The sequence below is a fragment of the Triplophysa rosa genome, linkage group LG11 (assembly GCF_024868665.1).
Source record: "Triplophysa rosa linkage group LG11, Trosa_1v2, whole genome shotgun sequence".
Taxonomy (NCBI): domain Eukaryota; kingdom Metazoa; phylum Chordata; class Actinopteri; order Cypriniformes; family Nemacheilidae; genus Triplophysa; species Triplophysa rosa.
The window spans coordinates 23290326-23309118 of NC_079900.1; the positions used below are offsets into that span (position 1 = coordinate 23290326).

An 18793-nucleotide genomic window follows, 5' to 3' on the forward strand; every position below is an offset into this window, starting at 1 on the left:
AAACGACTTTATTCAACAATTCTTTCTCCGTGTCAGTCTCTGTCACGTGTCCAGAAGAGCAACACGACGCATGCGTGTGGTGCTAACGCAGGCACCGGCGTTCTACATCAGCACCACGCATGCTTTCGGATTTATCAGAGAAAGTTTTAGCGTTACACCCACTTCAGTATTAATAAACTGAGGTAAACATTACACATATGAGTGCGTATAGGAGGAATAAGAGTCAATTAAAGGGATTTACCCCAAAAATGAAAATTTTGACATGAATTACTCACTCTCTAGTTGTTCCAAACCTGTATAAATGTCTTTGTTTGGCTGAACACAAAGACAGATATTTGGACGAATCCTTGTAACCAAACAGTTCTTGGAATGGTAGTCAAAAGTGCCTAAGAATGGTTTAGCTACATTCTTCAAAATATATTCTTTTGTTTTCAACAGAACAAAAGTTATAAAATAATTGGTCCTACTACGGTAGTCAATGGGGTCCAAAGAACTGTTTGGTCACAAGCGTTCTTCCAAATATCTTTCATCAGAACAAAGAAATGTATACAGATTTGGAACAACTCGAAGGAGAGTAAATGATGACAGAATTTTCATTTTTGGGTGAACTGTTCCTTTAAAGTGAATTGGAGGTGTTTGTTAAAAATAAGAACTGGAAGGGGAAATAGAAATGTGTTAAGTTGTGTGTGTGAATTTTGCAGTGAAATGTAAACGCACACTGAATTCAATTTAATATTGTTGTTTATAAAAGTGAAAACATTGAGTATTTAACATTGAGTTTAAGGTCTTTCTCTCTCTGAAACTTTACTTCTGTACCAGTTTAGTTATATTTACACGTAGTTAATAGTTAAATGACCTTTTTCAAAATTATTTTTTATGCAACTCACCGGTCACACTTTATTTTAAGGTCCAATTCTCGCTATTAACAAACCATTAACTACGACTTTTGCCTCAATAAACTCCTAATTTGGTGCTTAATATTAGTTAGTATAACAGTTGTTAGGTTTAGGTACTGGGTAGAATTAGGGATGTAGAATATGTGCTTTATACATACTAATAAACAGCCAATATTCTAATAATATGCATGCTAATAAGCAACTTGTCAATAGTGAGAATTGGTCCCTGTACTAAAGTGTTACCCAACTCTCCTTTAGTTTAGTCGTTTAGTCGTAAAATGTCCTGGTAGATGGCTGCGTTGACTGTGGACTTCAGAAAACAGTGGACCAATGCAGCAGATCTCCACTCTTCCTCCAGACTCTGGGACCCTTGAAGTCTGGAGGAAGAGTGGAGATCTGCTGGTGTTGGTTACTCAGCCATCTACCAGGAAATTTTAGAGCACTTCATGCTTCCTTCTGCTGACAAGCTTTATTGTTTTTTTATTTTCCAACAGGACTTTTCACCTGCCCACACTGCCAAAGGTACCACAAGCTGGTTCAAAGACCATGGTGGTACTGTGTTTGATTGGCCAGCAAACCCGCCTGACCTGAACCACATAGAGAATCTATGTGGTATTGTCAAGAGGAAGATGAGGGACACCAGACCCAACAATGCAGATGACCTGAAGGCCGCTATCAAAGCAACCTGGGCTTCCATCACACCTGAGCAGTGCCACAGGCTGATTGCCTGCATGCCACGCTGCATTGCTGCAGTAATTCAGGCAAAAGGAGGCCCAACCAAATATTGAGTGCATAGAAATGAACATACTTTTCAGAAGCCTGACATTCCTGTTTAAAATATCCTTTTTTTATTGATATTATGTAATATTCTAATTTTCTGAGACACTGAATTTGGGGTTTTCATTATCTGTAAGCCATAATCATCAACATTTCAAGAAATAAAGGCTGGAAATATTTCACTCTATGTGTAATGAATCTATATAATATATGGGTTTCACTTTCTGAAATGAGTGACAAAAAATATTGACCTTTTTCAAGATATTCTAATTTTTTTAGATGTGCCGGTATTTGTGAATTCTGTCATCCAAACTAAATCCAAATATTATTATTTTATAACATTTGTAGGGTAAACAAGTAAACATAGCACAATCACACACGGTCCAGGTTAAATTCTGTTTTTTTAGAGTTGTTCTCTCGTTTTATATGTTGAAATTTTATGAACTTCATTTGATTATTTACGGGTTCTTTTTGCTCAAATAATGTTTTAATGTCTATATAATCTACACTGTAAAACTTTGCTGTAGTTTTGCCAGTAACTTTTTGCCAGTAGCAATTTTTTTTAAACATAAACTTGCCTAGTTCTTATATTGTCTTTCACAAAACAAGACTTAGGTCACTTTTCTTGTTATGTAAATGTATCGTAATTTAAGATTTTTTTACTAAAAAACAAGACAATAATGCTCAGGAAGAATGTCATTTTTTGCATTGTTGCTTTGCTAATGCCAGTCACGAGACCAGTCTCTTCTTGCTCATTTTGAATCTCAAAAGTCAAAGTATTTTAATTTTGGTTAAAGTAAGGTTGAATTCAAATTGAAAACAGTACGAATAGGAAAGTAATGAAATCTACAGTAAGTTACAGGCAAACCTGCTGCAAAACTACAACAAAGTTTTACAGTGTATGTTGCTTTTATACATTTTTATTTGAGAACACTTTCTTAACATTTGTTATGAGTTTAGTGTTTTATTATTAACCATTTATACCTGATGCTAAAAATCTCTGAAATAGTCTATACAATACACTTATTCTGCATACATACAAACAAATATTAGGTGCATTTTAAAGTCACAGGTGTCATGATGTCACAAAGCAAACACAGTCAATAGCAGTTACAGGACGATATTCCACCAAGATCAAATCACATTTACATTTATTCGTTCGATAACTGCTTTTATGCAAATAAACTTACAAGGAGTAAAATACAGATAAGCATTTTATCATTCAAATCCAATTCCAAGTCAGTTAACCTCACGTCCATTGAAAGTGATTTACTCCGCTTACTACTACAGGGCAAATATAGATCTGAAAAGTAAGGCAACAATTAAATTGTTAAGCTCATTTTGTATTTGTAATTCGCAGTGTGTAATACTGCCACCCTGTGGCTTTTAATGTTGAAAAATTGAAACCAGAAAGCTCTCTATTACAAAAATCTGTATTATGTCGTGACAATGGATCTCCCCATGGCACTTTGTCATGTCAAACGTAAAGCATTTGGATGAAGCAACACAATCAAAACATTATTTTACATTTATGTTTTCATGTATGTAGCAGATTCATATACTTCATGATGGCATGAAGTATGACTCTGTACCATGCTCGTACATATGCAAAGCCAAAAACAAACAAATATTGAGTTAAATTCAGGCCCGAGTAGGTCAGGCTGTGCTATGATTGTTTTCAAGTCAATATATACTGATTGTAAACATACATTTAACCATACGCGAACATTTCGACAATCTCAAAAACACTCTACAGACACAAGCTCACTGCCCAGAGAGAGCACATTTGCGTGGCATATAACTGATTTAATAGTAACATTTATACTTTATGCAGATAAGAGACCAAAATCATCAGAAAAGCCTGTTCATCACATTACACAAACAGACACACCTGCATACACCTGGATAAATACACATCGCCTCCATAAACTCTTATTACCGTCATGTACCTTCAGAAGTATTTGGCTGTATATTCCTTTAAAGCAAACTGGGATTTAGGGGAGTGGATACATCGAAACAATGCACATTCACACACATCTTTCTATACAAATATCCCTCTGCGGATACGAATGTGAAGATGCTGAAGGACATCACATGAGGCCGCTGCAGCAGCTGGACTTCTGCTTCTGTGACTCGATGTAATCGTGGATCTTGAACTTGGGTTCGTGGGGCTGCTGGGCACTTCTGTGCTTTAGTTCTCTGCATGGATAAAATCGCACATGTATTTATGATCGAAACTAGAATACGAATGGGCCAACACACTATAGGGCTTTAACCCCGGGTAAAATGCGGGGATAATGAATGAAGATAACCCAGGGTTAAGCACAGTGTGAAAAGCCCTTATTTGGACTATATGATAAAGTACGAACCATAAATATGAGCACTCATAAGAGTGATTCTTTCCTTTTGGATGTCTTGTCTTGGTCTCAGATAAGGCCTCAGGACTTTATTTCAAGACTGATCACAGTGCCACAACACTTTGCATTGGTTTCTATGTATGCACTATGAAACTTACTGTAGATTTAAAGTCCCCGTGAACCGGAAGTTGCGATCATTTTTACTTCCGTATTTTGACACATTTGAACGCATTTGAAATGGAATTTTGAATGAGAAAAAATAGTGGGCGTGGCTTTTGTCTTTGCCATTTGATTGAATGTATGAAAACAGCTTTTGCATTTTAAAATGGAACTGGCAGCAGACTGACAGTCGAAGGGGAGGAGTTAACAGATGCTCCGCCCAAGCCGTCTAACATACGTCATCTAAGATGACAAGTCATTACAGGACAGAAGTGCATTTTCAGATTTGAATGATTTTTAAAAAGAGAATGACCCACATTGATAAACGCTTTTACAATAATTTACAATAAACGCTGCAATATTTCATGAAAAAATAGGCACTGTAATTTGTCATTTCACTGGGACTTTAATTTGCAATTTTGTTTTAAACATAAACTTACCTAGTTCTTTTATTTTCGTTCATAAAACAAGACTAAATATCTTAGGTCACTTTTCTGTCTTAAACATTTTTACTAGAAAACAAGACAAAAATGCTCAGGAAGAATGTCATTTTTTTGCAGTGCAATGCCAGTCACGAGACCAGTCTCTTCTTGCTCATTTTGAATCTCAAAAGTCAACGTGTTTTAATTTAGGTAAAAGTAAAGTTTAACTCAAATTGAAAATTAGGAAAGTAATTCCTACTATTAGGAAAGTAATTAAATCTACAGTAAGTTACTGGCAAAACTACAGCAAAGTTTTACAGTGTGATTAATGTGATTGGATGTAAAACAAAATCCAAGATTTATCTGCTAAATGTGTTTCAGGGTTAGAGTGATGTAAATCTTTCAAATGAAGTTTGGTCTCGGTTGAGGTGGTCTTGACTACAACACTACTTAGCTGTAGTAATACAGTAATCCTTAAATTTCTTACCTTGCTATGGCATGGAAAGCTAGTTCCACATTGACACCAGTCTTGGCACTCGTCTCCATGAAAGGAACTCCATATTGCTTCATCAGAGAAAAATAAGATCAGTGTAGGTAAATGCTATAACATGCACAGATGGAAAAAAGTGTTGAGTACATACCTTAGCCAACTTCTGCCCTTCCTCGTATGTGATGACCCTCTCTGCAGCCATGTCTGACTGTTGAAATACAAAATATAAACCACATTCACACCTGTTACAAAACCTAGACAATTCACTTAAAGGGATACTTCACAAAAATGAAAATTCTGTCATCATTTACTCACCCTCGAGTTGTTCCAAATCTGTATAAATGCCTTTGTTCTGACGAACACAGGGAAAGATATTTGGAAGAATGATCATAACCAGACAGATTTTTCTCCCCATTGACTCCCATAGTAGGAAAAAATACAATGGTAGTCAAAAGTGCCCAAGAACTGTTTGCTGTCCTACATTCTTCAAAATGTCGTCTTCTGTGTTCAACAGAACAAACAAAATGATAAAGTAATTTTTCCTACTATGGGAGTCAATGTCTGTCTGGTTATAAGCATTCTTCCAAATATCTTTCTCTGTGCTCATCAGAACAAAGACATTTATACAGATTTGGAACAACTCGAGGGTGAGTAAATGATGACAGAATTTTCATTTTTGGGTGAAGTATCCCTTTAATCTGTGTGTGCTGTATTTGCGTGCTTTATGGGTTTAATCTTTCCATTAGGTGGCACTATGTGATCCAGTGCAAAACCCAAACATAGCATAACTGCACATAGACAGCTGAAAAAAGAAAACCAAAGGTGTACGAGTATGATTATCTGCCTAAAATGCATTACTTGACTAATATGTTAATTAATACATAAAAGGTAGCGAAGCAACTAAGAAAAACAGAGAAATACGATATTTGCAGCCTTGTGTGAGTGTGTGTGCATGCGCATGCATTTGTACATTATTTGTACCTCGAAAAGGGGGCTGCTCATGTCTGTCTTTTCTCTCCTTTCAGGAAGTCCCACTTACCTTGTTGCCAAGCAACATGATGACCACATCCTTCTGTGCATACTCATAGATTTCAGTCAGCCAGGCCTGCATAGCGATACACAAGCAAAACACACACACACACACGCACGCACGCACGCACGCACGCACGCACGCACGCACGCACGCACACACACACACACACACACACACACACACTTCAGTGGACTGGAAAGACACACTCTTACAGTACACTGTCACTAGCTAACATCAGATGTTGGTCTTTCCTATGCAGGAGTGCAGTATTTCTCATCGCATACAATCTGTTATAAATGACTAAGTGCATACATTAAATTCACATTTTTAGGTTTGGAAAATACATTATAATTTTTACATTACAATTCAGCCAATAAGTTGAGCTTATTATATGACTATTGCAACATAAATATTGATGTTACTTAGTACTTATCACAAAATCTTGATTTGAGAATAAAATATTTTAATTCTTATTTTATTACATAAAATGTTTAGGGCCTAAGTAGCACTGGTAATATAACCCGGAAGAGTGGTCTGATATAACTTCAGCCGTTATTGAGAAACATCAGACGCTGCCTTGCATGACTGACCAATCAGAACCGAGTTCTTCAGAATGCCGTGTAATAATGAAAAGATATTGTGTCTTACTCTGATGTTGTCAAAAGAGGACTTTCTTGTGATGTCATACAGCAGCAGCAGAGCTGTGACGGAAATAACAACAGGTTCAAATCATGATTCACACTTTACAGTAATAACACACAAACTTACAGGTGCTACTGTAAAACAGCATAATCTTTCTTATGCTATTTTATATTAGAAATATAAATATTAACAATATAAAATAACATATTAACAGTCACACCATAGGACACATGTACGTTTGTCAACTTCCAATGTGCTCATTATACATTCACTGCATACAGTGTTTCATGATGTTTATACGATTTAATACAAATACCAAATTCAGTAATAAAATTTCGGTTAATTCAAATTTAGATTTAGTTGAAAATGATTAACTGAAAATGCTGCCCTGTGTGAAATGAAACAGTGTGGAAAACATTGAGATGATATTTAAAGGGGTCATATGGCGTGTCTTTGGTGTGTTATAAGTTGCCCATGCATGTATTAGACATGTAAAATTGCACAAATGAAAGTGTGGGAACAAAAGATGCATTCTATCTAAAAGCGAATGCTCACCCAGACCTGCCTGAAACGCCTCGTGTAACCACACCCCCACAAATCTACATCAGTTCGTGGTGTGATTTGACTAAGACCACCCAAATGTATACGCAAGTAAGGTGAGCGTACCTGTCAGTACAATTGCATTGGAACCTGATGTTCCAAATATGGTAAGAGGCGTTACATTTCCCTCACACGCTTGCAGTATTCGACCAATCACTACGCACTGGTTAACTGGCCAATCATAGCACACCACGCTTTTCAGAGCCATGAGCTTTGTTAAAAATCTGTACGTTTCAGAGAGGCGGGGCAAAGAGGAGATACAAACATGCACGGTATGTGGAAAATACAGTGTTTTTGAACGTTAAATCGTGTATACACATTACATTACATCTAAAACGAACGATAATATTCATTTTAGCCGTGTCATATGACCCCTTTAACTATGTTTTTAATTATTTCGATAACAATGTCAACTTGGTTACCGTTTGCTCAACAAACACAGGTTTGATAAGACATATCAAGACTGTACTGCGCGAGTACTGCATGTCAAAACAGAAAAATGTCTGTGACAATATATTTACCCTGAGCGTCTCTGTAGTACGCATGAGTAACACTGCGGAATCTCTCCTGACCCGCCGTGTCCCACATCTGCAAATATAAGCCAGAGTAATAGTGATGCATGTCTTGTCAAAATTTCCTAAGGATTGGCTCAAAACAATTATTAAAATGCAAGATGTGTTCTCTAAAACGTGCTTACGTACTTGGAGTTTGACCTTCGTGTTATCCACAGTGACCACTTTATTCTACAGACAACATGAAGAAACAGCAGCCATTACACACGCAGAAACCACAGTACACCATTTATTTGTTCACCATGTTCATGACAAACACAATCAGCGCTTAAGGGTTCATTATTAAAGGAAACAAAATAACCAAACAATTTATCTACGACTAAAGTGAGATCTCTAAATGTGCTATTTGAGTTTGTGTCAGCCTCTCAGCTTAGACTTAATTATATAGTGAAGATGAAATAACAGAGCAGCTCTCGGCTTCACTTCCTGTTGACGTCAGCCGTTACTTCCTTTGTGAACAAAATGTTTTAAAATCCACCTTCTGCACTGAGAGAAGACGAGGCGACTTATCAGACGATTTGATGTGAGATCTCGTATGATGAGTAATTATCACCAGCATCCATCCACAGACATTCCCGTACAGCCACACATGACAGAAGTGATCGAGTACAAGTCAGAAAATAACAACACATTTCATTTCAAAGTGTGTCATGGTTCAAATCCATTCTTGTATCCCAACTTTAAAAATGCTTTTAAAAGGGGTCCATTGCTTTCTTACCTTCTAGTTGTCTGTAAATCCTTTTTCTTCACAACCATCCCACATTATATACTATACTGTAGCGTACTATAGTATTTTCTATAATAAACTGTAGTAAATCATTATATACTGTAGTCTATAGAACACAGTTATTACAACACGGCAGTATTCTTAATTATTAACCAAATTACTTTATTATTAACCTTTAATACACACTATATAGCACTAAACGTGGTTCTTGGCTCGTGACCATAGGGGAACCACTTTAAGTGATATATGGAACCAAATCTGGGTGCTTCAGTGGTTCTTCAGAGGTTCTTTGGGATGACTGAGGTGCTATATAGAACCGCCATGCATAAGTTTAACAGCGGGGGGGAACGTAACCGGTAGGAAAAACAGATCTTGTCCCAAAATTACCTCCAACCCCCTTTAAATATTATCCTGTCATGTGTAACATGTAGTGTGTGTGGCCTTGACAGTTTTGCATGTCTCTGTAAATATGAATAAATGCTCGATGAGACAAACACTGTTGCTTGTGAGCAGGGATCAAACTTATTGTTTCCGGCTATATATGCATCCATGCATAAGTACAAGATTTTTTTAATACTTTCATTGCGATATTGGTCTATTTTAGAAGCTCAACGCCACACGCATTGTGTGGAAAAGATCAGTCCGGACATTTTGAAGGAATTCAAACAGCTTGGTAAGTAAATGATTTCAAGTGAATGAATTTCCATTGATGAGTAAACTAATCCTATTTGGGATATGTAACGTCTGCAGGATATTTGTCGAAGTATTCTACTGGTTGACAATGGCCGCATTACCTGCTTTATACACCTCCAGGAAGTTCCACTGGGAAAAAAATGAAATCTGAGCACAGCAAAGAACATTAACCGCTTCAATAAGCACATCATCTTTTCTTCATTGTGCTTCTGTTCAGTTTTATCACTCTGGCTTCCAAAGAAAACCTCCATTTCTTTTCTTTGACAGAACTGGTTTTAAGCACACTCAAATTTCTTATTGTTTCTCTCCATGGGCAAAACTGACAAACATGCACTGTTGTCCCTAGCTGGAGAAAAGATGATGAATTCCACCAACAAAAACACACTGATGATTAAGACTGGGAATTGAGAGACTGTTGTTTTCCAGAATTGCTTCAAGTTTATGGCAGTCTGCTTTGTTAAACGTCTTTGTTTTTCCGCCAACGCTGATGGATGACATTACAGAAATACTGTCAATCTGCAGTCGCTGAATAACTAGGGATCTTGTGTTTCATGTGATGAGAGAGAAATCCTGGTTTCTGTCAAATAATGAATGGAAACAATCTTTTCATTTCAATGTCTTCGTCCAATCTGTGATCATCCAACTCTTATGAGCCACTTCTTCTTTAGGTCAAAAACATTCTCAAACTGATTTTTTAGGAGGTTTATATGTACAAAGTAGGTCGACCAAGTTCAAATATACTATCGAACCCACTGTCAAATCGGTATCGAAATCAAGAATCAAGAAAAACTCGGAAGCAAATGAGCATTATAGCACTTCCATTTACACAATATTCACCAACCTCATTAAGGTTATTCTAGTATACCAAAATTAAAACTATTTCTTTTAAAGTCTGAGTAAAGTGACATTAAAATATTGAATGGAGAAAAAAACGTCCAAGTAAATCAAATAAGTTATCAAAAACTTGGAAAAATAAGCAGGACTCTTTGCTCTCAAACGCTGGTGGCGTGTCCGCTGTTGGCACTGAAGCCACGCCCACTCACGTCGCTCAACCCGAGTCCCCAGCCCAGTAGGCTATATGTGAATATATTTTATGGAAGGATTTGAATTCAAACACGCGCGATATTCATCAATAGATAATTCAGGAGCAGGTTAAAAGGTATGCGTATTTGGCGTGCTGTCCGGGGAGAGGGCTACGAGCCCGGCAGTTTCTTCCGAACACGGAGTACTCTCCCCCGTCCGGTATTAGCCCGAACCCAGAGCGCATTGTGGTTACAAATAGCAGCCGGCAATGTTCAAAGATAGCATTTGTGCACGGAGGCAGCGAGACAGGCTTCATAGGCAGCGTAACGGAAGTCTATTTCGCTATAACCAATCACATATTAAAAAACTACAATACTAATTTCTCGCTAAAAATGCAATCAAAAGTTATTAAAAGTGAAAATTAAACTTACATTTATACAAAACTATGCTCCAACGGGCATTTTGTCCGCCATTTTATTTTTTCGAGTTTGAGCCTTCTCGACCAATCACGTTCTTCGTATGTTGTTATGGAAAAGACAGGTCTCTGTCATTGGTTAGCTGTGAAAAAAGGTGCTTGACAGGGCGTTTGAACTTTGTTCAACCTCAAAAGACGCTCTGAGCTGCAGAAAAAAACTCTGGCGCTGGCCTTTAAAAATGCGCTCAGGACTTTTTTTGAAAACACGGTTTAGGATTATAATTTAAAACAGACTCTAGCAGCTTCAAAAAAGAAGTCAAGTGTGACCATGGCCTAAAACAGCTTTGTCTTTGTCTGATAGCGAACTAGCCGGGTGGATTATCTGCTCGCGCACGTCTCCAAATTTGAAGATTAAACGTCATTCACTGAAGCACATCGCGATCACGCGCAGTGATCCTCCCTCCGTCCGTTCGTGTCTGCGTTACCATTTGCTTGATATTTGGCGTGAGATTTGTTTAGATGGGCAGAGTGAGAGCGTGAGAGAGCCTGAAAGCGTGTGCGTGAGAGCTTACAACCCTGAGCTCATGATTGAGCTGACACCTGATGCTAGGCGCTCTAGGGATAGGGGAGGGGACATGCATTCTCGGACGCTCCATTGTGTCATCGATCCCCCGTTTTAGTCCCGCCCAAAAAATCCTGAACAGAGAATTGGTGAAAAACTGTTTAACGGTTTAACTCCACAATCAGTACTACATACTTCTGAGTCTTTGTAATGTGTTTCAGCAATACATTTCTAACATCTATAATGTGTTTAGAAACAATTCTCAAAACTACAAGCTAGAAATTGTAATTTCAAGTATCCGATTCCTATTCCTTTCGATTCCAATCCGATTCCTAGCCTTTCAATTCTGATTCCGAATTGGAATCGATTCCCAACCTCAAACCCTGTTCCTCACTTGTGTTGATGCTAAATCCTGGGTTATGCCGCGGTCACACTTGACGTTTATTCGGATAGTGCCACAAAAATGGACAGGAGTGATTCCTCCATCTTTTAAATACCGAGTACCGAGAGGTCACATTGTGATGTTTTGATCTTCTATTGGTCTCACGCATTCACGTGATGTGAATTCGCAGGTTAGATTTCACCAAACTTGAACTTGGCTACATTGCGAAATGCGAAAAATATATGGATGGGCTTGCGTTTCCAGTCTGATGCATTCGCATGAATGGAAGTCAATGCAACGAAAAACCTAGCGTGCCCGTGGCTTTAGCCTACAAAAATTTGTTATCTCTGTGACATTAAATACATCTTGAAGTTACTCAATCAGCAAGACCCTTTGATGGCGATTTCCCATTAAATCACCCCTCTGTGAAGAACATACATCTTTAAAAGGGCTCTGTGCATCCAGCAGAAATCCTCCATAGCCATCAATTAGTTGTAATAGCTTTCCATTTCTCTGGCATCAGACCTGCTCGGCTCTGCTCTGCCTCCCACATATCCTCATGCTGAGCAAGTGCTACAAGGAAGAGCCAGAAATAGCTTCAGCCTATAGTGCTGCCACTGTGCCATTCAAAAAATACCAGCAACGAAACGCTTCGCTGTTTGCCTGAACTGCCAAAGATAAGATGCTTCATTTCAAACTAATTTTAGACATCGTTGGCAGCCGATCAAAGCATGCGAGGGTTTAAGGTGGTCTTTGAGTCGCTGAAGACACCTTCGTTCGCTCTATTTGAAAGTTGGAAATTGATTTGCGTAACCTTCACACCACATGCAAAGATTTCGTAACGGACTGTTTTCAAGGTCTTCTGAACAAAATCTACGGCTCATCACAAACGCCAAAAAATCTATTTGTGGAGTATGACAAACTTCACAAAACCAAAATTTCAATTTGACAAAATGTTAAATGCTCTCTCATTTGTAAGTTGCATTGGAAAAAAGTATCTGCTAAATAAATGTAAATGTAAACAATGCAATAGTAAATATTTTTGAGGTGGCCAATACATATGAATTCCTATATTATTGCTTTTTTTCTAAATAGTTTTTAGAAATTTTAGTAAAAAAACAAAATTTGAACAAAGGACAATAACGAAATTCGTGCTAATACATATAAATTCCTTTATTATTGCCTTTGTTGCTTTTGTTCTAAATATCTATTTTGTTTTGTTTTGTTTAAAAAAAATATTTACATTTCGTTATGTTATTTTATTTTTAACTTTATTTTTATTTATTATATTTTCATTTAGTATATTATATTTTATTTTTGTATTTTATATTTTATTCTATTTATTTATGTTTTACTTTATTTTATGATTTATTATTTTATTTGTATTTTATTTGATGTGCAATTCACATTGCATGAATCCATACGAATGAGCCACCTTGTAAAACAGTTATGAATTCCCAAGAAATCAGGTTGGTTCATACCGGCACCTGTTACACCGACTGACGGCCATCTCGTGCATTACTTGAAGTGGATAAAGTAATATTATTTGCAATGATGAATAACCCAAATCTATTTTTTTGAGGCTCTCCTGTAGCTCATAAAGTTATGGGTTCAATTCCAATAAACTGATCAAATATAAAACACGCGTGCACTATGAATTAAAGAATGAAATACACCAAGTTCACTTTGAATGAAAGCATCTTCTATAAAACTTTACAGCAAAACTGCTCATCAAGAGATTTCTTTGCTCTCATACTGTAAATGCAAATTCAACAAAACAAGTTGTCTTTCATTTGCTAACCAGAGGTGGCAGATGCAGCTCGAGACCCAGAGTGCCGCGGGGCGACGTGTTAATCATTTAGCCAGACTGAAACGTGAATGAGCATCAGATCGCTGGGTTACATCTCAACCCTCCATGACATTTGAAGTGGCACAAAGACTTCACAGTCATCTGTCAGAGAGACTGCTGGACCACACCAACACAACACTACAGAAAACCACACAGATTCACTCGGTTACACTGTAATAAAACATGAATACAGTGAAACACACATACAAGTCCTCATATACAATATTTTCCCTATGTTATACAATTATTTAAATTTTTTGTACATTTATTCCCTCTGGGGTCTATTAATGTTAGTCAAGTTTATATTAGCGAGGTTTTATGATGTCTGTTTTTGTCGCTCACGAATAAAAAAGATTTTTTGCTGCTGGGCCTTGAAGGCGTCTATGTAAATGGCCTCTTAACATGGAAATGAGCAACAGCACGTACTTACAGACTTTCAGTCTTCAACTGTCGCATCCTTCAACAAGGTTAAACTACATCGTGAAAGATTTACACAACAGTTGGCTCGGAAAAAAACTGTTAAGATCACACTGAAATGATCCGTGACCTTGTTCAAAATGAACTCCAGTTGCTCGTTTCTAATATTGGAATCCTTCTGAAGGTTTACTGTTATATAAACTGGAATCAAATAATTTCTCAATATTATCTGTTATCTTTAACAGATTTTCTACAGGGTTCTCAATATTTTTGAGTCCAACGCCCCCCAATTGTATTCAACCATATTTAAAGGTCCCCTCCCACTCACAAAAACTGCTTTTCGAAATATTTTAGAGCTTGACATACTGCACACTGGAAAAACATTCATTTATTATAAAAATGGCCAAATAATATAACTTGGTGGACTTGAGGAAGTTTAAAGTTATGTTATTGTATGTTTTGTAGTGTATCAAAAACTGTTTTAAAAAGATAAAAGAAAACTAGCTTCCTACTCGTAAACTAGGGCTGCGCAATAGACCAAAATGATCAAAATATTCCAAATATACACATCGCAGAGGTTTGTCAGATTGGTTTTTATGCACTAAAACAGTAAAACATGACCGTTCCCTTTCAGAAGTTCTAGAGATGCTTTCGTTCCAAAATGAACATAGATTTTACTATAATTTAAATTGATTATCCAATTTAAAGCATAACTATTACATTTAGGGCCCGATACATTTTTTTCAGATTAATGCGTTAAAAATATTTAACGCAATTAATGCAGCATCCGTTTGTTTTGTCATCCTTTGTCTATAGCGTTACATTATATAATCACGCTCTTATTCATGTAAAGGCTTTTAAACCACTTAAGCGTGATTTTAAACATTTGCTTTGATGCGTTCAGTGTAGATAGACAACTTCTAGCTGTGGGACGCGGCCAAACGCAACGCGACGTCCAGTCTGGTGTATACAGTCACGGGCTAAAGGCTGCGTCCGTGAATCTCTGTCAGACAGCACAGCATCAGTATTAAGTTCCCTTTCGTGCTTGAATGAACAAAAACACACAAGATTATGTCAGAAAGCCCGTTTGGTCTAGCATTTCCGTAAGCACAGACTTCAACGTGTTAAATAAAATCATAAATGAATGTAAAGAATTGTGAAAATGGGAGAGGGCATCAGATCTGTGTAGAGCGGCAGCTCTTTAAGGGGCCGCGTTCTTAAACCTGCTGCTGTGACTCCTGTCACTAATGTTCATCGAAGAACAAAAGAAAAGAGCAATTCATTGTGTTTTATAGCTTTAATTCTGTATTTAATTTAGAATTTAGCATTAAAGACTGTAAAGTGTTCGAAAACTTCATTCAATTTCTGTATCTTTCCTACCTGTTAGACATAAGAGCTCTCAAATATACTGTTGAATGGCTATAATTAATGTTAAAATAAATAAAAACATAATGAATTTAATAGAGACAGTTGCAGTACTAATATCAGAATGCTGGCTTTCTTTCATAAAATGGTGCTGTTAAAGAAATCTGTTGTTTCTACATTCATTTTAATATTAAATGTGAAATTATTAGAATGTAAAAGTACATTTAAAAAAATTAATGTTATGTGCAATTTTTTTAATCGATTAACAGCACTAATTACATTATTTCAGAATTCATCACATATTCCTCAATATTGTGCAGCCCTATTGTAAACGTAGCTTTGTGCACAAAGCTTTTAGCTTCTTGTTGGCTCTTTGGATAAAAGCATCTGCCAAAAGAAATAGTCCACCCAAAATAATCCCAAATAAATGACTTTCTTAAATTGAACAGTCTGTAAGAGAAAACTATTCATATTTTTAGCTTATTTTTTAGAAATACTGCAACCAAGCACATCTGAAGGTTCATTTCAGATTTGGTGACGTGTCAATCATTTTGAATTTTTTATTTGAAATCAGTGCTTGGATGTGCTCATTCCGGTTTCGATTTTGCTAAATACTCAAAAAAAAAAAAAAAAAACCTCACAAACAAATTGTTTTGTATCCAAAGCTATTTATTGCCACTGGAGTCATTTGATTTCCTTTAATAATGACTGTTGGTGCTGACATTTCGAGTCTCATATAAGATAACATGAAAGCATAATATAAACTTATTGAAGTCATAAACGTCAGGAATGACATGAGGGTGATTATTTATGCGATTTAAACTGAGATGAGTAGTTGAATATGAATGTATTGGCTTTATCAAAGCACCGGCTCACCCTAAAGTCTATCCCCACTGTTGCAATGAAGTTGCCTCCCAGAAAGGCCCCATCTTTAAACCGCACCAGGACACAGGTCTTCCCCACCGCAGAGTCTCCCAGCAGCATCACCTGCGGCAAGGTCAGAGAAACATTTTATTATGCACATCCTGGTTTTTGTTTCATCTGTAACTCTTCGCCAACACAATGTCAAAGTCAACATGAAACAGCATTTGCTGCCTATTATGATTGTGCAAAGACATTTCCTTAATGAAAAACAGAATATTCAACATGAAAGATGGGACTTCTATTACGAATTGCACCAAGAATTGAATTGGACGGTAAAAAGTAGTTGACTTTTAAGACACCCAGTTGCTTAAGGGCGAAACTGTAAAGGTAGGAAAACTCGAATTGTGTAATGTGTCCCGTTTTGCTCAGTTGTGTTTAGTGTTGCATCACAGTCTTTGACAAATATAGCTGATGTACTGTTGCTCAGTTCGATATATTTTGTGTAGCACTGTTCATCTCTATCCATGTGTCTCACTAAGGAAAGCACAGCCGGGGCAAGTGTGCTTCTCTCATTTCTCTCTTATTGGACTGAAACATTTGTTTCTCAAGGGATCGTTCTGGATTCCTAGAACTTTGATATTACCGTATTCCTCCAGAGTACGGCAATATGTCTACTCCAGCCCTCCCTGAGTCAATATTTATCCACTAGTGAGGAAAAATCGATCTACTTTTCATATTAGTCAAATAGTACTACACAGTCTTTCAACCTGTGGTGCAAGAGGAAATACATTCATTCAAAACAACTGGTAAACAGATTCTGCATTCAGTTAGGATATCTAAAGAAACGTGCTTGCATTAGCTGTTTTCCAGCTAAACTCTTGTGTTTTGTCGACATAACTATAAATGTTTGTTCTCTTTCCAATGCTGTGGTTTATGTTTATATATAAATAGAGAATTTTCCTAGTCAGCGTGCATATAATGTTGTTGGGTCTATGCGGCTCAATGTCACTTTATTTACATCTGTTTGATGTTTTCATGGCATTTTTATTACTTTTATATGACCACGTTGGCACAGTGTTAAAACCAGTTGAGAACCACTGCTATATTTAATGCATAATTAGAAATCGTTACATTATTTCTTTACTATAGCCTACAAATGTAATGTAGCCTAATGTAATGTTTGTGGGCATTTCATAGAAAGGCTGCCAGTTGCGTGCCTTTGCATTTCTTCAAAAGTGATTTCTCACGCGCACGCCACAAGTGCCAACTAATACACAAACAACAACGAAAACAAGCACATCAATAATAACAACAACGATAAAAGATAAAGCACACCTTGAAGGCAATATCGAAATACTCATTGACAGAGGCGCATCGCTCCAGCACGTTTCTCGACGTCCCGTTTTTAAACCCATTCTCCGTAAAAATTGTTGCTTTTTTGATGGACATCGCGGAAACAAATAACGACTCTCGCTTTCGATATTCTTCTCAAGACCGTGTCACAAATCACATAGTGCATTTAAAAGTTCATCAGATGCTGGCGGAGGAAGCGGAGAAGATCCGTATGCATGAAGAAAAAGACAAGAGCATCTATCCGCAAAGCGTCCTCATCCTCCTCAATAACGCGCTCAGACGCGAATTATGGTCTTATCATCCGGTCGCGCGGAGAAACATTTCGCTTCACATAAACACATGAAGCGCCAGGCACACCACAGGTGGCAGATCAGAATGATCGTTCTGATTGAGAGGAGGAGACCTACAAATGACGCTCATGAGAGCGACGCGATTCCGCTGAACGCGCCCATTAGCAGAGGTGTTCGCACCGCACGCGCAGAGCTTCGTTCATTAAATTAGGAGCGCTCGAGTGTGTGCGTCAGTTGGGTGGCAAACAATATACACGTATGCTAGTCCCAAACTAAAATGAATGTTTGAGCTGTCTTAACTAAATGACCTGACATATCTTAAAACATGTCAGTGCCATTGTTTTGTCTCAAGATGCACACCAGTAATGTTTCTTTATTATAAAAGGGACTTAAATATCCTAATTTAACTAAGGCATAGTTCTGGTTTAAAGTCCCAGTGAAATGAAAAATGACGATTCTTATTTGTTCGTGAAATATTGCAGCGTTTATAGTAAATAGCTTATCAATGTGGTTCATTTTCTTTTTAAAATTCATGTACCCTCATAATCTTCAGTTAAATTTTGAAGATGCACTTCCGCCCTGAAATGATTATCCATCTCAAATGACGTAAATTAGACGGCCTCCCCTTCAACTGTCAGTCCGCTGCCAGTTTTATTTCAAAATCAATGCATCAGCTGTTTTTACACATCCAATTAATTCAAAGTGAAAAACGCAAGCCACGCCCACTAATTTTCTCCTTTGAAATTCCTTTTCACTCGGAAATGTGTCAGAATACGGAAGTAAAAACGATCGCAACTTCCGGTTCACGGGGACTTTAAGCTAAGCCTTGTTTGTGAAACTGGGCCATAAAGGTGTAGCCTAATTCTCCAGAGGGCACTTGACAGCTCATAAAACCTAATGTCATT

The 18793-nt window shown here is 37.2% G+C and overlaps 1 protein-coding gene across 1 annotated transcript; it reads right to left on the minus strand.

Annotated features, from left to right (window-relative positions):
* Window positions 1–2807: 2807 nt before the first annotated feature.
* On the minus strand, window positions 2808–18072 carry LOC130561980 (ras-related protein Rab-37). Its single transcript, XM_057346698.1, has 9 exons — window positions 17581–18072; window positions 16258–16368; window positions 8078–8119; window positions 7898–7964; window positions 6783–6835; window positions 6141–6206; window positions 5253–5309; window positions 5099–5175; window positions 2808–3872 (listed from the first exon to the last, which is right to left on the minus strand). Exons 1-9 carry the CDS (start codon window positions 17692–17694, stop codon window positions 3764–3766), a joined length of 696 nt encoding a protein of 231 aa, XP_057202681.1. The 5' UTR covers window positions 17695–18072; the 3' UTR covers window positions 2808–3763.
* Between the last annotated feature and the right edge of the window lie 721 nt (window positions 18073–18793).

Coding starts and splice junctions, on each gene's coding strand:
- LOC130561980 (XM_057346698.1), bottom strand. CDS start 17,694: ATGTCCATCAAAAAAGCAACAATTTTTACGGAGAATGGGTTTAAAAAC. Junction 16,369..17,580: donor ATTTCGATATTGCCTTCAAG/GTGTGCTTTATC, acceptor ACCTTGCCGCAG/GTGATGCTGCTGGGAGACTC. Junction 5,310..6,140: donor TCATGTTGCTTGGCAACAAG/GTAAGTGGGACT, acceptor GTATTTCAACAG/TCAGACATGGCTGCAGAGAG.